At 33.3% G+C, this 21,574-nt stretch overlaps 1 protein-coding gene across 1 annotated transcript; it reads left to right on the top strand.

Moving 5' to 3' along the window:
- Positions 1-2,462: 2,462 nt before the first annotated feature.
- LOC142608656 (putative CoA ligase CCL10) lies at positions 2,463-12,239 on the top strand. The gene is made up of 6 exons (XM_075780353.1): positions 2,463-3,219; positions 8,723-8,935; positions 9,469-9,614; positions 10,393-10,460; positions 10,592-10,694; positions 11,801-12,239. The coding sequence occupies exons 1-6, from the start codon at positions 2,589-2,591 to the stop codon at positions 11,912-11,914; spliced, it is 1,275 nt and encodes a 424-aa protein (XP_075636468.1). The 5' UTR covers positions 2,463-2,588; the 3' UTR covers positions 11,915-12,239.
- The last annotated feature ends 9,335 nt before the right edge of the window (positions 12,240-21,574 follow it).

The raw sequence follows: 21,574 nt of genomic DNA, 5'->3' as shown, positions 1-21,574 counted from the left end.
CACATCAATAAAACTCTTACGCCAAAAGGACTATGGATGAAATTATGTTTAATAAATCTGACTAATCTAACAATTCTTGTTAAACATAATTTGACAACGTTTGTTAAACATAATTTAACAATTCTTGCTAAACATAATTTGACAATGTTTGTTAAACATAATCTAACAATTATTGTTAAACGTGGGTTAAAAATTTTCACAACAATTTTGTCAATACTTGACCACTTTCCACACTCAAAATTGTGGGGCATTTGTAGAAGGCAAATATTAAGCCAATTAAAAAATGCCACATCAAAATTTAGTGACAAATTCTATATTTATATGTCATTAAATTAAATAAATCAAGTGTTGACATGTGTCATTCAAGATGATAATTATCATAATTAAATAGAGATAAATATCCTAATTAAATTGGAATGATAATAGTTAATAATAATCTCTATTAAAATAAATAAAAATAGAGATACTTATCTACAAGTAACAAGTTCTAGTGGAACTTTTTAACTTTGAGCCAATTAGAATCTACTACTTATCTTCAATGAGATTAATTTAAAGTGGGACTCATAATTTGAAACCACTATAAATAGAGGGCATACCTCCTCTCATTGTGGACAATTTTTTTTTTCAATACGTCAAAACTTTGGAGAATTTTGCCTCAAGAACACATGAAGAACATTCAAAGAAATTCCTTTGAATCCTTCTTGCAAGACTTGAAGTTCTATTGGAATCAAGCTCAAAAGCCTCCATAAACTTCAAAAAGCCCTAAATCATTGAAGTTCAATGGATCAAGCCTCTAAAACCCTGAAGAACTTCAACCTGAAATATTTCAAATTCAAAAAATCTTTGAAGAACTTGAAGAAAATTCGAAGACTTGAAGAACAACAAACCTCTAACAAGCTCAAAACTAGAGATTCGTTGTAAAAATCATCCGATGTATATATATATTCCAATCAAAGAAAAGATTTCGTGTTTGAGTTAAGATTACAAAGAAGATAGAATCAGAGAACTTTTCTTTTGTAAAAAAATCAAAAACAGAGAATTGAACTCATTATTCAATCAATATAAATTATATTTGCAAAGCACTTTCAATTACTTGATTTTCAAACTTGAGAAATTTTGTATTTACAGTGCCATATCGAAGTACTATGTCAAATTGATGACAAGAAAAGTCCTTTTTTTTGTTGAAATAATTAGATGAAAAAAGAATATCACAACCTTATCAATTAGATGTAGGGATAAGATAAGTACGCTTGAAGTTTGGCGGACCCTTCTAAATCATATATACCATGTAAACAGATAAAAATGTAGATACAAATTGTGCTATAAGGATACCTACGCATTTATATGCTTGTGAATTATTGTACATTGTAAATATTCATCTATGTACCATTAAATTATAAGTACACATATGCATGTACTATGTAATTTCTTTGTTTAGAGCTCTAGCCCAATACTCTTAGTCCCTCAAAAAATTTATACACGTGGCTAACCTTGTTTGGCTCAACACGTGTTATTCTAGCCTCTAGGTCAAAAATTAATATTTCACACCTAATTTTACAACTGTTCTACTAAGTATATTGTGACTAGAGCTATCCACAGGTTGGGTTTGTGCTCAGCCCGCAACCGACCTGCAGGAGATCGGGTAGGGAGGTGCTGAACTCGCAACCGACGTTGAGTTTTATGGGTCGGTTTCCCGTCGGGTGGGGCCGAAACCCGCCGGAGAGGACGAAAAAGTAGAAAATTGGCGATATCTCGACCATTGCCGTCCAAGATCCGGTGCGATCTAGTCAGATTTGGCAGAAATTTCACCAAATCCGATGCTTTTTCCCCTAAATCGTGCCAAGAATCGCTGGATCTGGTATTTTGGTCACCGAAATTTGCCAAATCGTGTTGGAAAACACGTCAGAAAACTTGAAATCATAGCTCGTCGTTCTCTCTTTGGGCGGGTCGGGTTGAATGGGTTTTGAAAGGAAGGGAACCAAAACCAAACCGCCAACGTCGGGTTTTGGAGCTCAGGACCCGCATTCGACCATCGGAGCTGTCGGATCGGGTTGTAGTGGGTCGGGTACGGGCGGGTTGTGCGGGTTTGGCGGGTCTGCGGGTAAGATGGATAGTCCTAATTGTGACTAGTTGTCTATAATTTTCATATGATTTCACTACTCAAAGTCAATCACATTAGATAATTGTGAAAATAAAAATTTTACTGTGGTCCTAGAATTTTTCAATGAGTAAGATTTTTATGCAAGTGATCTAGATTGGGGGAGATTTTATGCAATCCACCGTGTGGTGGTGGTTAAAAGAACCATCCACACGTCTAAAATTTTCAAAAGATCATATTACATTAAAACCTTTTCCCAATCTAGGTGCTGAAAATGTTATGAATTTTAGTTACAACCAGATTACAACTCGTACCAGCCAAGTGATAGATTCAACGTTCATGCTACTGGCACTGTCCCTCTCCCACCGTTCAACTTTTTGTTCAATATAACTCTCGATCACCTTGCCTTAATCTCCCATCTTCATAGTTGAAACATCAAACTTTCCTTAGAAACAAACAATTGCTACATTTTCTCACTCCCCAAACACCCATGGGCATGGCAACAGTAACCTTCAACTCCCAAACTCAAACCTACCCATCCCCAAGACCACCGATTCACCTCCCCACCAATCCCAACCTCTCTCTCACTTCCTTCCTCTTCCAAAACTCATCTTCCTTCCCACAATGCCTCGCTCTCATCGACGCTGATACCAACGAAACCCTAACCTTCCACCAGCTCAAACTCCAGGTCTCCAAGCTCGCCCACTCTTTGCTCCAACTCAACATTCACAAAAACGACGTCGTCCTCATCGTCGCCCCCAACTCAATCCACTTCCCTGTGTGTTTCCTCGCCATTGTCGCTCTCGGTGCAATTGCTTCAACCTGTAATCCTTCGTATACCGTTTCCGAGATCTCAAAGCAAGTCCAGGACTGTAACCCTAAGCTTGTTATAACCGTCCCTGAACTCTGGCACAAAATCAATGAATTAAACTTGCCTTCCATAATTATAGGTTCTTCCAAATCTATGAGTTTTAAAGAAACACCGAGTTCGAAGATTTGGTATTACTCTGAACTGATAGAAATGTCGAACGTGGAGTGTGAATTACCGGATAAAGCCGTGACACAGAGCACAAACCCACTGATGTTGAAACATCCACAACCGCACACGACGGTTCACCTGGGTTGAGATCTCAGAAAATGAAGCGAGAGAGAGAGAGAGAGAGACCCAAAAATCCAGCTGCCGTCTCTCCCTCCTCTGCACAAGCCCAAACAAATCCCACCAATACAAAAACAAATAAACCCATTAGAAGTACAGAAAAACCCACAACAAAAACTCACAAAAGCATCTGTGTGATGAGATAATAAATAAATAAAAAGAAGAGAAAAAAAGAAAGAGGAAAGCAATAGATGTGAAGAAAGAAGGAAAAAATGGAGGAAAAATCTTGAATAATACGGGCCTATAAACCTATTATCTCACTGACATGAGAGACCCACTCACCCATCTCACCTAGTACCTGACTACCTTCTCGAAAAGGTGAAAGAAGCACTGAAGGTGCAACGTATGTGCAAAGGGAGAAAATACACCTGTTACTGTGTATATTTCTCTCCTCTCACAGCTGATAGGCTTTACCGGTTTGTAATTATCGGCTTGTGAGAGAGAGAGAGCATGCATCCGTAACAGGGTGTACTTTCTCGTGAAAAGGAGGAAGGAGTAGTAAATATTAAGAGAGCAAGAAAGAGAAATGAAAAAAAAGCCTGATGTGACAACACAATGAATTGGGTACCACCTAGTACTGGTTGCATTTAGGTTTTTTTTTTTTGTTTTAATGCAAGGTTGCATTTAGTTACAAAATTGCCATGAAACTCATCAATCAAACTTCTGAAAACACAAAAAATGAGCGACGAGGGATGACTGATGAGAATTGTTACGAAATTTGCACCAGTGGGGTAGGGTTCATAATTATTGAATAATAATTGATGGAAATCGAGATATGAACGATGAAAATGACTAAACCAAATACCCCTCCGCATAGTATTTTTTTATTATTATTTTTTTAATATGTTCTTGGCCGAAAAAGGTAATATTTAATTAAAATCCTCCCCATCTACGATATTTATTTCTTTTGAATTAAACTTTTAAATGCTGACAAGTGTTCGTCAAAAATTAATGACATCCTACTTAATTTTTTCTTCTGACAAGAGTTCCTCTTAGCAATGAAAATTTTTTAAAATGCAAAAATGATAGGTTTGTAGTGCTTTTACATGGCAGCCCCAATGACTTATTATAAAAGAATTCACTTTGGTAGAGTTATAAATTTAGTTATTTGATATCATAAAAAGTTACTTTATTTATTTTATCTTCTTATTTTACAAAACATCTAATATCAATAATTTTATTTTAGTTTTTAACACAATAAAATAATATATCTATTATAATAAACAACCATCACAATCACCGCCACCATCATATAATAGCAAATAATTGTCTAGTATAACAATGATATTTTAAAGAAAAACAATAGACAAAATAGCATATTATTTTCCTCCCAGTTTTGAGCAAAAGTGTTATATCCTCAAATTTCAAAGGAAATTTTTATAATTCACCCAAAACAAATTTTTTAATTTTAGTCCCCTATCACTTAGGTGTCCAAGGACGGTAAATGCAATTTTTAATTAAATGGTTGCGGAGATGATCATGTCTTTTTTTTTTTTCCCAATATTTAATTAGTTGTAAATTTAAGTCAAATTAATGTTTTAGCTTAATGCTAAAAAGACAAAAAAAAAAAATCACATTGATTAAAAGATAGAAAATATCAAATAAAATAACAATATATTTGAATCAAACATCAACATTATATAAGATTAAAAAAAAAATCGTTTTAAAAAACTGGTAAGATGTATTTGAACCAAACTATTTCTTAGTTTTTTTTTTGGTTAAAATATTTCTTAGTTTCACCTGGTCAGATGTATTTAATTAATTAATTAATTAATATTATGGGTTTAGCCTTGGTTTTGATTATTTGATTCTCTTATATATTAACCTTTTGTTTTAAAAACTTTCAGTCACTTCATGGAATTCCAATGGGGTTCACTATTTGTGTACGTGGTTCTGCAATCCACAAGTTGACAAATTACATAGGCCTTTAAAATCATTATTTTAATTGGAGGTGTAATACAACCACTATTGCAGTATGCCTTTTTAGTATTAATTAAACCCATAATTATTTGCAGTTTAGTGGTGTCATAGCTAAACCCATACTGCCTTGGTTTTGATTATTTTCAGTTTAGCCTTTTTAGCAACAACCTAAACAATTTTAGCTATGACACCACTATTGCAGTATGCTTTTTTTAGTATTGGTGGTGCTAAAAATATAATTTTTTAGCACCACCAATACTAATGCTCTAAGTACCCAATTATTAGTTGATACTCAAACAAATTGTAATAAAATGTGACCCTAGAAGAGCTCGTTGGAATGTCTTAGAGCATTCGCACAAATTCGTACAAAAATTCATGTATTTTAATATAATAACTTACTTTTTCTATTTTACATAATAATTTTTTAAAACTACTCACATCAATTGATCTATTCTACACTATTCTATTTAAATAATAAATTTTCAATTTTTTATTATTAATTGCATCTCATCTTCTCTCCTATATAGTATCTTGGCTCTTAGCTCTCTCTCTCTCTCTCTCTCTCTCTCTCTCTCTCTCTCATCCCAAACCACAAACACACAGTTTTCCTCTCACCTCTCTCTTTCTCATTTCATCCATTCACTCAAAGTCACATTTTCTCTTTCACTTAAGAATTTCCCTTATATTCTCTCTCTCCTTTGAGCTCCCTTTCACAAAGAGCCACAACCTACACCTCTCTATTCCTCATCAGATAGTTGATCTCCTCTTTGAAACAATCATTCAAGGTGATGACGACTGCATACTTGGCGATGGTGATGATTTGGATTTGAGTTTGGGTTGATGGGGTTTCCATTGACTATTTGATATTGGCTTTTCCATTGATGAGTTTGAATTGATTTTTTATTTGATTTTCTATTGATTTTGATTTTGATTTTGATTTTGATTTTGATTTTGGGTTGATTTTGTGATTGGAATATCATGTAATGTAATGAGTTGTGGTGGTTGGATGGTGGGGTGGATTTGCAGAAAAGTTCTTTGTTGTTAAGAGAGAGAGAGAGATTAATAAAATATTAAATACAAAATTATAGTAACCATGTATATTTACACGGTTACAGTAACAACTGTGTAAATTTACACAATTTTAGCCTAAGAGAATTTACACAATTATCTTCTTTATCCATAAGAGAAATTATCTCTTTTTGGACAGCCATCAGCTGAGCTGCACATCCTCCCTGTAAATTAATTTCTCAACTCGAGCCAATTCTTTCCTCTTCTTTTCCAGCTCTCTTCTTACATTGCCGAAACAATTCCAGCTCCATCTTGTTAACTCCTTCCCACAGGATTCAATTTTTCTCAACACTCTTGTATTTTCAACTCCCTCGTAACTAGCTTGCCACACTCCTTCAATTGTTTCCCCACATCCTTTGTCCACTAGCCACATCTCTTCAAATCTTACAAATTGATATGACAGTTAAAATTGTTTTCCTATCAAAAAGATAAAAATAAAAGTGATATATGTCAGTTCAACAAGATAATAAGTGAGGAGTGATGCAAGGGATACTACAAATTTTACTACATAAAGTTTACAAATTGACGTCTAACAAATTTTAAAAAAAAAAAAAATCATTCATTCATTTATTAGTGGTTGAAGTCTACCAATTACATTCAACGTCACAATAATTTGTAAACTTAATATAATAAAATTTGTAGTAGTTTTAGTATTTTCCATAAATGAGTATTTGAATTACTTCTTATAATTGGCGGTGGCACTTTAATTAGCAAGACTTATGAATTAAAATTTATAATATCCCTAAAACCACTAAAAAAATATTGAGTATCTGTAACATTGCTCCTATTTATTCTTGTTTTTTGACTTTTTTCTTTCTTCTTCTTTAACTGTATTATCATATTTTTTTTCAAGAACTTCTTCAATTTTTCTGCCTTCTATATCTCTTTCTTATTTTCCCTTTATTTCTCTTCATCATTTCATTCTTTATGCTACTATTCCGCAAACATTCCAACGATTTTCCAATTCCTTATTTATTACCATGGTAGAGTTTTCATTACTATTTTTGTACTAATTAGAAACGATTTACAGGCTCAGAAAGACCAAGATATGCCAAAAAGGTTGAAATAGTATGAAACACACCCTGGCAATCAAACCAGTACATTTCCTGGGGTTAGTATGTCGGTTTGATGACCAGTATGCTATATTTCTCCAAAATGACTCCGGACTTTTAAAGAATAACCAAAATATATTCAGAATCTCCAAATTAACCTAGATGCCCTTGGAATTCCCAAAATGATCAAAATACCCCAATCCTCCATAATACCACCTAAGCCTCTAAAATGATCAAAGTAATCCCAAAACCTCTAAAATTAATAAAATATCTTCAAGACATTCAAAATGATTGCGAAAACCCCAACCTTCAGAATAATTAAAATGCCCATGAACCTCCAATACCTTTGAAACCACTAAAATGAACAAAATATTTGTGAAGGATTATACAATTTAATCATATATTGGATTATATTCCTACTTTGATTTCTTGATAGCAATCTTTTTACCGATCCAAATTTTCATAATATTGTTACTTCAACAAATACCTCTAATTTTGGTCATGTTAGAGACTTCAAGGGTACTTTCTTAATCATGGACATTTTAGGGGGCATTTAGGTCATTTTGGATGTTCTACAAGTATTTTAATCTCTTTGGGTGTTTTGTTCATTCTTCTAGGGGTGTTTTGGTCATTTTGTTCATTTCGTGAGATATTTTGGTAATTTTAGAGATATTAGGTGATATTTTGATCATTGTAGAAGCTCTAGAAATATTTTAGTCATTCTGGTAGTCTTCAATGTATTTTGGTTATTTAGAGTTTTAGAGTTATTTTGAACAATTTAAAGAAGTTCTTGTCATACGAAGTTCTAAACCATGCAACTACAAGACAAATTGGTATTAATCTAGATTGAATCTCTTATTGAGTTGGGTGAGATAAAACTATATCAGTATTGCATACTTGTTACAATAATCAAACATTTTCAAATATTTTGTTCTTCACACTGCAGAGGGAAGTATTGTACATGTCATAACTTTCCTCTCGAGAGAATTGCAGCAATGATAAATTCTCAATTGTATGTTTGCTATTTTTTTAAAAATTATTTTTCAATAGAATGAGTGATTTATGCACTAAGATATAAGTTAGTGAGACAGAGAGGTATTGCCTCCTTCCTAACTTGAGCAGAACTTTAGTTGCTCAACTGGGAAGGTGAAGGCACAGAAAGCATAGGAACATTACAATGGCTATCTTTTAAGCCTGCTCTAACTTTTTTATGATAAGCCTATAAACTGAAAAGGTGAACTTTTCTCACAAATTTTCAACAAACATGCATTGCTTCATCTATCATGGAAGCATATTATAATATAGGGATAAGTTCTTAAATTTAGTATCAATAAAGAAAAAGCATATGATAAGCAATTCATGTAGAATTATGCATTGAAGCTTCTCTGTGGTAGTTTGTAGCGAGAAAACTCACATCTTGATTTCGAGTGCATTATGTTGTATTCTGGCAGGGCTATGGAATGACAGAAGCTTGTGGAGACATCTCATTGGCAAATCCAAAGGAAGGATCTCACCTTTCTTCCTCAACCGGAACACTCCTTTCGGGAGTTGAATGCCAAATAATTAGCATAGATACATTACAGCCTCTTCCACCTAATCAATTAGGAGAAATCTGGTTTCGAGGACCTAATATGATGCAAGGTTGAGTTTTTGGATCAATGTTTCTTACTAGATTCCTAGTTTTGACAGGGCATATGTTGATTTCTCAATCCAAAGTACCTTACAGACTTTTTTCCCCCTTAATCCATCTAGTAGTCAAGAAAGTTTGTGTCACTGATTTTGCACATTGCTAATGTTAAAATAACAAAGTATGTGACTAGGGATTATATATACATTTGCTTGTGTTAAATCAACTATTATTCCAAAAGCTTCTTGCTTTCCTTGCAAGGACTTCTCTTTTGGTAGTGGAGATAGAGTGGAGTCAAAGATTGAACTCAAGATTTCTTACTATGATACAATGTTAAATTACCAAAAGTTCAAATTGTTAGAAAATTGTGAATTTAATCAATTAACCATAACTCCAAGTTCTAACAGCTTGCAAACCTTTTGGATAAAGTTACTTGAGTATGTCAGGGAGAAAACACCTTGAGAGACTCATTGGTTAAATTACTTTTTCCTTATAGATTAAATATAGCTAGTATGATTCATGCAATATCTCAAAATCCTTCTTTCAGGTTATTTTAATAATCCACAAGCAACAAAGCTAACAATAGATGGACAAGGATGGCTGCACACAGGAGATCTTGGATATTTCGATGAAGAAGGACAATTATTTGTTGTGGACCGAATTAAGGAGCTCATCAAGTGCAATGCCTTTCAAGTAACTTATCCTTTATTGATTGTTAAAAAAGAAAGTGTATGTGATATTACTAACCATTTCTTGTGAGAAGATTAAAGCTTCTTGTTTCCTTTACATTTTTTATTGGCAATACTTATCCTAACAGTGCAGGCATCTGACCCTGGGAAAGTTTACATTTGCTCATATAGCAGTATTGGGGAAATTAGATATATTCTTCCCCAGTGAGCAAATAATCTATGAGCCTCTTAAAACAATTTAATGATTAATGAAAATTAGCTAAGCTGATTCATTTGATACTATTGTCAAGTATTTTTCTTTACTGAGAAAATATCCCCCAAAGTGCTATATAACTTTTAGTACTAATGACTTGTCACCATGTCTCTCCAGTCATCTAATTAGCTTGGAAATCAAAAAAATCACTTTCTCCTATGAGTCATTAATTTATCAATGCCTCTGTTTCTCCGCATGAATTTTTTACCTTTTGTTAGGTGAGTATATAAGTTAGCTTGTATTTGTGTTCAGTGTCATATACATCGACTAAAGCCAATCCGGAAGTTCAAAAAAATGAGAGTTGCGATAGGTTCGCGGTTAAATTAAAATTTAGTCACTTCATTATGAATTATTATTAGGACTTTTATAGGCGTAACGTTTACTTTATATTAACAATGTAAACTTAAATTGTAGGCACACAAAATGTGTACAATGTTATACACATTTTGCTAGTACAACGTAAACTAAAACTTTTCCTTATTATTTCTATAAAAGGTAGTGTATCATCTTTTACTTGACTGTTTGTTAGGTGGCTCCGGCAGAGCTTGAAGGGCTGCTGCTTTCTCACCCTGAAATATTAGATGCTGTTGTGATCCCGTAAGTAGGAGAGTCATATAAGTTCTCTGTCATAATTTTCCTTATGCTTTATAAGCAGTTATACATGTCCATCTGTTACCTTATCTTTGAATCACTGCATGACAGTTTAATTACAATTTCAACTTTCGTAGATTTCCTGATACCAAATGTGGTGAGGTCCCAATTGCATTTGTTGTGCGTGCACCAAACAGCTTGCTAAAAGAAGAAGATGTTCAGAAATTCATTGCAAAGCAGGTATTTTTTCTTTCTTTTTTTTGGGATGATTTTAATTGCAGTGATGACAGCAAGCTGTATGTCTTTGAGGAAATAGTCATTTCAGTAAGGAACATCCACTCCTAAATTACTTATCTAGTGTATAATGCATATATGTTTATCAATCTAAAAACCTAATATATGATAAGAGGGTCACGTGTCTATTTAGCTCTAGGGTGAATAGGACAAGTGCTTATGAGTTTGTGAGATAAGGTTGATAGGGTTTTGGGTATTAGTGAATTTTTTTGATAATGGTGGAGATGTTTGTGTGTGGGATGAATGGGAGAAGAGAGTGCTGATTAGGGATTGCTATGAGGGAATCTTTCTTCCAAGAAAATAGAGAGAACCGGATTAGAGAGAGAGAGAGGTGAAGAGAGACCGTAACAAAGTACATCAACTTGTCAATAATGACTTATGAGATCCAAGTCTTACAAGGAAGCTTATATACATTGCCAAGCCCAACTCCTGTTGGTTGGTCATGTCCTTTTTAGATGATTGAGCAATTAATTTCAAAAGAATTAAGAAGTCATGTACAACAGAGCACCTAAGCCAAATAGCTGAAAATAATAAGCCCCAAAACAGCCTACACCAAAATTAGAAACATTGAATGAAACAGGGGCCAATCTATAGATGTTTCCCTAAGAACAAAATGAAAAACACCCCAAAAAACAAATGTGCTAAAGATGTATAATTAAGTTTGTCACCATATTGCCAAGAACTTACTAACACCTATTAGTATTTTCAACGAAAACGTTTAAATATTTCTTCCTCTACCATTATAAGTATTGAATTATTTAAAAATAGATAAAAAATTTGTCACAATGTTTCATAAATGAATGCATATTCTTAAAGAGTAGTACTACAAATACTACAAGTTTTACCATATGAAGCTTACAAACTACTATGTCATTAATCTCAAAGAGACAATTCAAAATTTATTATGAAGTGGTTGAAACCCTTCAATCACATTCATTCTCACATGTCACTCATTAGTTCGTAAGCATTATGCGATAAAACTTATAATAATATCTTTCGCATTTTTCATCCTTTAAACTTTGATCTTTCTTTTCTTTTTTTGCCTAATATAGGTGGTGCCGTACAAAAGGTTACGGGCAGTAACTTTTGTGAACAGCATCCCTAAGTCTACTTCTGGAAAGATCTTGAGAAGAGAGCTCGTAAAGAAAGTCCAATCCAAGATATAAAGGAACAAAGGTTGTACATTTGTATTACAATCTACCCTACTACTTATTCTAAAAGGAAATGTTAACGGATGTCATGAGATGTCCATTAAGAATAATTTAGTATGGAGTTCACTTAATAAAAAATTGATATAAATTGATGAAATGACTAAAAATAGTATTGATGTAATAAGTGAAATTCAAAAAGTTGGCTTTATTGAACGTATTTATTATTATTTTCATTTTCCTATACTTGGGGGGCTGTTCCAAGCTCTATTTAAGCCTTTGGCTGAATCTAATAAAAATCAGAGTGTATTTTCAGAATTTAAAAAAAAAAAAAAAAAAAAAACCCTTGTGTTTTTCATAAGGTGGATTTCTTCTAAATTATCTCTTATCTTCTGGTGGATTCCTTTGGATGGCAAGTATCGGTTTCCGTATCTCTGGGGTAATGTTAATCTATATCCTATAGAGTGGTGAGCCAAAATATTTTTGTATCCGTAGTTAAATTCCTTTGAGTGATGTTATCAGTATCTCTTTGGGTTTACTTTAGTAGTGAGCTTATCTATCCTTTAAATTATTGAGTGTACTTCTTATCCCACAAAACTAGAAAATATAAAATATATTCATCCAGCCTATTTCCATTTATCAAATCATTTAAATTTGGGTTACCCCTAACAAATCCGGTATCAGTTGGTATCAAAGCAAGTTTTTTTCTAGTTGGGCTATTGAAGTTCTCATACTATTCCAGAATTGATTGTTCATCTTCTTCGTGACGCTGTATTTTCTTGTGAGGTTTCTGTGTTCATGCGCCATATATGTTTGGAAAGATCTATCTTTCTATTTTCTAACAAAAAAGGCGGATCATGATTTCGAGTTTTCTACAGTGAGATATTTGCAATTTACTGAACAAACGTCAATCTGTCAGAAAGTGACGAATTTGCTTATTCTTGTTCAAGATGGCTCCAAGACAGTTAAGAAGTGTACAATATGAGCTTATTGAGATGAGACAACTTTGTGAAGCTCTTCATCAAAGGATGGATAAAGCCTTAGATTAAGTATTTACGTTCTTGGTATTAATTCTTTTCCTTTTTGGTTTTTTAGCAGCTCTTCTTTTGTTATGTCCTAACCTCCCACATGCCTTACACTTCTTAGGGACTCCTACTCTTGGTTCATCAAGTTCCTTTACTTTTTTTAGGCCTGCCAGGTGGTCTACATTTAATGGGAGGTTGCACAAAGGAAGTCCAGTTGATTGTCACATGTTCTGCCCATTGATTGGCTCATAGCATGCCTTATACGCATTGACTTTGTAGCAATCATTTACATATTTTTCACCATTTTTTCTGTTGAAAAATAATATATTAAATGGCATGGCAGCAAGGTATACCAGTGATCTCCTATTTCCTGCAACTGCATTTGTATTCAGCCAAGTCCACAATGAAACTGGTAACCCCATTTTTGACCTCAAACTTGGTATGACCAACCCAACAAGCTAGCCACTTGCCACTTCCAAGCTTCTCCTTGTACAACCTCTTATTAACCTTAGTACACAACTCTGACTCAACTTTCAAGATTGTTTCCTTGTTTACTTGAAATTGTCCCATAAAATACAATCTAATTCTCCATTTAATTTTCAATCTTAAGATTAAATAGCAGCCAACTCTAGAATGGTTACATTATTCTTTAGGTGTAAATGCACTTTTGGTCCTTACATTTTGGGTCAATTTTAATTTTGGTCCATACTTTTTTATATTACCGCTTTTAGCCTCTAAAATGAAAAACGCATTCTATTTTGGTCCTTACCATTATCTCACTAATGGAAATTGTAGATGTAGCAAACGGAGTACATTGTTGGCACAGTAAACGCTAACGTGACCATTAAAAAATTATTTAGTATTTAAAATATGCCACTTCAACATTTTAATTTAATTTTTAAAAATAAAGAATTTCTAATCTATCAATTTTAATTTTAATTGAAAAAATAATATTAAAAAAACAAAAAAGAATTTACTTTTTAACTTTTAAAGATTGAGATCTTTTTGAAGTAACTTTATCAATTTCTATTAAACTTTCTTGACAACCAATCACAACATAAAAGTTATTAAATCTTAGAAACTCAAACAAATTCTCCAAGCTATCTCTTTCTACAAAAGTCTCCAAGCTCAAGGTGAAGGTGGAGGTAACTGAAGGTGAGTTTTGGGTGAAGGTGGAGGTGACTGAAAGCATAAGAAAATCTTGCTTGAGTTTTGTTCAAATTTGGGTGGGAGTTGTGTTTGTTGTTATTGGTATGCTTAAGGGATTGAGTTGGGTTTGTTAGACCTTTTCTTGCTCAACCTTTTCGTGTACCCACTCAGTGAGTCAACCCAGTCCCAACTCGGAAAAAAGTCACCCAAACAAAACCCAGCAAACAAAGCCGGTGTCTTAGTCAAAACCCCAACCAAATGACACTTCTGTGCTTCATCGCTTAATCAAAAGACCCAGTTTGCAAGTTCTTTGGGTTCATCCTTGGTTTTTGCAAAATTGGTAGGTGTGATCATGGTCAGACTCGGCAAATAGGGGTTTAGAATCTTAGTTTTTGTATTGCTTTCTACCACTTTAGTCTTGGTTTTTTTTTCCCCAATGTAAAGGAATTTCGGGTTGCTTCAATGTGTATGCTCTTTTGTAGTGTAATGTAATTTGGTTGTAATTGTTGTATTCATGGGTTGCTGTTAGCCTTTATGGTGTTTGATAAATTTTCTCAATGAACAAAGGTAATTGATTCCCTTTTCTATAATATTTTCATCTATCTCCATTTGATTTTGAATGCAATTACAAAAAGCAATTTTGGCCTTCGCGTCAGATTCAAAACCCAACTTAAGATTTGTTTTGTTTCTTTTCTATGTTTGAGAGAGAGAGAGAGAGAGAGAGACCAACGAATTACAAGGTATAAAATTCAAGTATTTTTTAATTTTAATTTTGCTTTGTGTTGGTATGGTTGAGCTGGGTTTGTGTTGGTATATGTGGATTGATTTTGTTTTGGATAATTTGGTTTATGTATATATGTGGATTGATTTTGTTTTGTACAATATTCATTTATGATTTTCCTAGGTTTGATTTTCTTGTGTTAGATTTTCTGGGTTTGTATGATTTTTTTTGGGGGTTGTGCTCTTCTGTGTTCTTGACAAAGAAGAGGTCAGATCTAAATTCATGCATTTTTTAATTTAATTCTATTTTTTCCCTTTTTGTTGTTAAAATTGATAAATTAAAATTTAAAATTATGCTGACGTGGATCTGATGTACCATTTATTAAATAACAAATAAATTTTTTTATTATTATTTTAATGGCTATTTCAGCATTTAATGTGTCAGCACTAAACTCCTTTTGTCATGTATGATATTTCCATTAAGTGAGTAACAGCAGGGACCGAAATGGAACGCATTTTTCATTTAGAAACTAAAAGGGATAAAATGAAAATGTAAGGACCAAATAAAAATTGACCCAAAATATAGGGACCAAAATGCATTTATGCCTTCTTTACGCCGTTGATTGCAAAGTCATTTGGAGATTGGTATTTTGATCGAGTACATGTAAAAGCTAGTGACTGTGCCTATCCATGTGATAAAACCTTCTAGTTTTCAAGTAAGTGCAAATTTATTCAATGTGGTCATGTGGCTTCCTTATTTGTCATGCTGCTTGTGGGGGTCCTTTTTGGATGGTGTCCAGGCCCAAGTAAAAGTAAAGACCCTGGGCCTTTTAGTTGTTGTTTTAAGGGATTGGGCTTGATTCACCGCAGCTAAATGGACTGATTACGAACCAAGTGGTGCATAGAGCAGGAATCCTACAACACATACATGCTAGCAAACAAGAAATATATGCATTGAACAACAAGAAACAATAAAGGGGCAATGTGGTAAAGAAAGACATAAGATAAACGCTAGGGGTCCTTAAGATACTGTGCAATATTTCATCAATTTTTTAATTGTGTAATACATCATGCTCACTAGGACGTATCACAAGGCCCAAATAAGTTCAAAAGTCACAGACTTAGATGGCTCTTCAGGCCTTTACGACTTGCGAAGTTTGAATCCCTTTGAATCCAAGTGTGTTCTCTAGTGGCTGTTTGAGGCCTCTACTCTAATTCACTGTTGCTGAATGATCCTTCACTGTTGGCTGCTTCCCCCTTTTATAGTGTCACCCTAAGGTTTCCGGGGTACCACTGATTCCCCACTTTTGCATCCCTGGGTACCAAAACCAATGTTGTGCCAGCAACATTGGTGGCTGGTCCCTTCTTTATTTCTCATAATTTTCTTCTTTTGGAGTTTCTTCCTCAAAAGTCTCCTGCTACCTTTTCGTCCCGGTATGTCTTGAAGAGCTGACCTTGGGTTTTTCTCCTTTCAAGGCTTCTAGTTCTCACCTTTTTCAAACTCAGCTTTTGGCTGCCTTTCCCCTTGTCATTTTTTCCAAGTGAGCTGATTCCTTCTTGACAAGTTGAAAGTTTCCCAGCCACTTCCCTTCATGGTTCTTCTTTCTGGGTTCCCCGAGGTACTAGCCCCTTGTTTCATGAATTATTGGTTCTTCAACCTTTCTGATTCCTTTTTGCATCATTGGGTGGCTAATAGAGACATATCTGTTCTCGTTCCTTGTGTTTCTTGGCATCCTCTTTGAACTGTTTTAATCCAACTCTGGCTTTACTGCACGTCCTAAGGATTCCGGCCCAGTTCTCACCACTAAGCTCCCCAACGATTTTCTGACCTTGGCAGGCTGGGCTTTTCTTCTTCCCTTCGTTTTCATGGGTTCTAAAGCTCATCCATTCGCAAGTTTGGGTTCCTCTTTAAAACCTTAATGGATTTTTGGGCCTATCATCCTTTTCCTTTATTGCAGGCTCAAGTATTTTTATAGAGTTCAATCTTCTGTGGCATTTTGGGCCTTGGTGCAACTTTATGACTTTTAAGACCTCAACACTGTTATTGCCTATTTGCGGAGAAAACAAATAGTATAAATTCTATATTTTTTTTACAAAAAATATAATGCAATGAATTTTTTTTTTTTTTTTTTTGGGATCAAGATGCAAGAAATCTTTTAATGATGGACACTTTCACATGATAACAAGTTTACACATTGACTACCTTGACCCATGAAGATAAAATATAAAAGCACCAACAAACAGTCAATGACAAAGCTAATAATAGTCGAACAACAGTTATAAAAATAGCAAAAGTGTAAAAGCAAAACCAAAGACACGACAAAAAATGTGTCAATGTTGAGATTTTGTGGTCCCTAAGAAGGTGTCAAACACACAAGAGATTTAGAGAGAGAGGGTAAACACCTTTCAAATAGGAGGTCCAAGTGGAAGGCTTTCTTTGAATTCCTCGCTTCTCCAATGTTTTCCCTTGAGAAATCCTAAACACTGAAAGTCTACCACGTTTCCGTCAAAAATTTCAAACAAATGTGGCAGAAATTTTAAAACTTCAACAAATTGAGACATCACCATTACCCAGTAATTATGTTCCTCAAATTTTGATTTGTCCCTTCACAAGGAATTCGCTCATTAAAGAGCATAGAAATCAAGGTATGGACATGGGTGAGTTACAGAGTAGTTCATCAATGGTTTTGGTCTAGAATCACCAGATCTGCGAGATGAGAGTGGAATTGATGAGAAGAGATTAAGCTTTGATCTTGGGGATTAGGCAAGAAAAGTTGTGGTTGTCAAGAAGGATTTCATCTTGGGTTAGGGTTCGAAATTTCATTTTGGGGATTTTGAATTCAATTGGGTTTGAGTTGTCTGACTAGTGAGGAGGGTGTTGATGATAAGTGAGTCATGTGAGAGTCACGTGGGATTAGTAGTAGTGGAGCTAATGTGGAAACGTTGATGTGGAAAGACTATTTATATTTTAATTTAATTTATGCCATGCGTGCATTTCGTTTGCCATCTATGCAAATTTCATTAGTCATCTAAAGGTAAGGACCAAATTGATTGTAACTTGAAAATAGCAAGGACCAAATTGATTGGGCCCAAAATGTAGGGATCAAATTGACTGTAACCCCAAAATGTAGAAATTAAAATGGTGTTTTCGCCTTTTTTTTTTTTTTTTTTTTCTGTTAGACCTAGAGTTTGAATTATATTAGGCAGCTTATTTTTTAGACTTAATTTTGATTAATAATTCAGACTTGCCTATTTTGATCAATTTTCATATTTATTTTATGACTTCTTTAAATTATTTTTGTATAACTATGCAATTTGACTGATAATCCACTAGTAGAATCAATGATCCAATGAGGCAGCTACTAGACCAAATTAATGTTTGGTTTGAGTTTAATAACCATGCGAATGGAGTCCAATGAGTAAATTACAAAATTGCCAACAAACCCAAAAATTAAGATCAATATATCTTACAATTTATAGTTAATACAACACTTCATGCTTAACAATGTCTTCGAATGGTGGATTTAGTCAATGTCTTCTTCCAAGCTTATTGTTTTAACTAATCACATGTTTTTAGTTGGTATATTTTCATTCATGGAGTATATTCTAGAAGGTGATCCTCTCATTATTTCTCAGGCGGCAGGTGAACGCTCTCCACCTCCATCTTAAATTGGTAGAGTTATCTATGATATTATGGCTACAATTCATGACTTTTGTCGAATTGAGATTTCTCATGTTTGCAGGTAAGGAAATAAATCTGCACATTTATTAGCAAAACATGATTTAAACATTGATAATTTTTTTGTCTGGATTGAAGAAAATTCTTATTTTTTTTAGAACAAGCTCTTTGCCGTTATATATTTGTTACAGAAAATTCTTCATCTACCTATATATAAAAAAAGAAAAAGAAAAAGAAGAATAGGCTGAAGCAAAAGAACTTCAGTTCCTGTTAAATATAAGATTGCCGTTGTGATTTTCTTCTTTTCCTAATTTTCTCCTTATTTGATAAATGCAGTATGATCGTGTCCTTGAAATGAAAACCGTGCTCTTATTTATTTATTTTAGGGGTCATAATGTCATATACCAAATTATCAATAAGTTTATTTTTTATTTATTTTATTACTTTTTGTCCCTTTTCTTTTTTGGATCAAAATCAATGAGCTAAATGGTTTCCTAAACTCTATAGCTTGCTTGGATGGAGAACAAGAGAGAAGAGAGGGGGAAGGGAGGGAGTTGTTTAATTAGCCTTGTTTTAGATTTTTTTTCTATTTTTTTGTTTTTATTTTCTAGTGATAATTCAATTGTTAAAATAAGACATATATTTATTTCAGGATTATAATATCATATATCAAATTATCAATGAGGTTTTTTTTTTTTTTAAATACTTTTTTTCCCTTTTCTATTTTGGTTCAAAATAAATAAGCTAAATGACTACATAAGTTTATGGCTAGATTGAGTGGAGGAAAAGAAGAGTACTAGAGAGGAAGGGAGGGAGGTGTTTAATTAACCTTGTTTTAGATTTTTGTTTTTGTTTTTTTTAATGATAATTCAATAGTTACAATCATAGTTGTTAGTATCATAAGATACATATTGTATCGTGTGTAAGAAGTTCTATATTGTATCGGCGTATCATAAGTACTCATAAATCGTACGATACGTATTGTATCGTGTGTAAGAAGTTCCGTATCGTATCGGCGTATTGTAAATATTCATAAATCATATGATATAATGTGTGTATCATACGAATCGTATCGTACATATCATACGATACATAGACAAATGCTTTAAAATGAGATTTTTTGTTGAAATTTGTACTTTTATTTGAATCTAACAAGTTGTTATACTTGTTTTTAACATAAAATTATTAGTTTACTTAATTTAGCCTACTAAAATAACATATTCATAAGTTTTTTTTTTCCATCTCTCTCTTACAATTGGACTACATAGTACACTCTTACCTTTCACTTTAATATTTACAAATTTCTTTTATATACTATGAATAAAATATTAATTGACAACATAAATTTTTTTTAATAATGATTGTTGTAAGTCCAAGAAACTAGAATGCCAAAAAATATTTATAAAAAAATTACTCAAATAAAAAGAACAAAAAGAGATAGTAAATGTTAATGATGAAGAAAATTTTAATGAAGAAATCAGTTTGCAAAATTATAACGTGATGATAGTATTGACTTACATGGGGTTGATTAGGAAATTTGATGAATATGATAAAAATAAATTATTATTTTTGAGTCATATATAATATATCATCACTTTTGAATTTAAGTAATTTGAATGTGTATGTTATAAACACATGCTAGTTTGATTTATTTAGTTAGCTTGTTAAATATTATTACATAAGTGACCAATAAATTAGTCATTAGTTGAATATATTTAAAATTTATAATGAATATACCATTTATATATGTATATTTATAATGTTTTTATAAATTTTATTAATGTTTGTGTATCTTATGACACACGATACGATACATAATATGAAAAAATGAAAAATTAATTCACGATACGATTCACGTTTTGATAACTATGGTTACAATAATGGAGGGATTTGAGTCATGATTCTCTCATCTATATATATATATATATATATACCGAAGCTTTTGAAGCTCCCACATTTTTCCACATCATCATTATTTTAAAAAATAAAACTCTAAACACCGTAACTATTTCTAACCCAATAACTATTTCTCCCCAAAACTAACCTGATAATCTTCAACTTCTAAACAATAGCCGATACAAAAACCTATTTCTCAGTCTCAGTCTCTCCTTTAAACGCAAACTCAGCCCAACAAAAACTACAAGACGCATACCCTTCTCTCTCTTTCTATATCTCTCTACCCTTCTCCTTCCCCAAAACCCAAACGCCAATCAGATATAACAGACTGCCTCTCATGGGACATTGGGACAAATCTAGTTTCAGAGACTAAAACGATTTCGTTGGAGAGAGGCTACAGGTATTTCTCTTAATGGGTTTTCACCAGAATCATCTGGCCGTTGGGGGGACGATATGGTATGTTAGGTTTGGTTTTTGATTTTGTTATTAATCTTGATTTGCGTTGCTTTAAATTTTTAGATCCCACACCCTCCTTTTCTCAGCCTCTCCATTTATCAAGTTCCAAAATCAACCAAAGCCTCTACTTTGAACATACCCATTTGCAATTTTCTCTGAAGATCGTCACCGCCCCTCCAACCAAATCAGTGGAGGCAAATTTCGTGGTAATTTTTTTAAAATCTATGTTTCCAAGCGCTACCCACTTTAATACTAATTGGTTGAGGCATACTTCAATTTTATTTTCTATGTATATTTAAAAATTTTGGGGTTAATTCTTCTGTGTTTTTTAGTCTAACTATTGAGTTTGAGTTTATGGTTTGCAATTTTTTGCATTTTTAGTTTTTGCCGTTGGCTGTAGAGAAAAGCTTAGAAATTAGGCCCACTCTGTGATTTCTTTTTATCACCGTCAGAGACCAATCTTTCTCAGACTCTATTACCAGTAAGTTTTTTAATTTTATTTTATAAGTTTTCCTGTTAAATATGATTTAGGGTTTTGTTTGGGAGTGTTTTCTCTTTTAGATTGATGGGTTTGGAGCCCGTAGTGGGTTTTGTTAATTTCAATCAAAACTATGTCTTAATGTGAAGATAGTTTTAAATTTACGGTTCAGATTAGTATTTACTGTTGTATAGCTTCTTTCTTTTTTTTTCCTTACTTCATGTTGTATAGTTTCTTCTCCTGCTTTTGTGCCATTCCTTCCCTGCAACAACAAA

The sequence above is a fragment of the Castanea sativa genome, chromosome 9 (assembly GCF_040712315.1).
Source record: "Castanea sativa cultivar Marrone di Chiusa Pesio chromosome 9, ASM4071231v1".
In the NCBI taxonomy this organism is placed as follows: Eukaryota; Viridiplantae; Streptophyta; class Magnoliopsida; order Fagales; family Fagaceae; genus Castanea; species Castanea sativa.
This window is presented reverse-complemented; position numbering and strand designations above follow the sequence as displayed.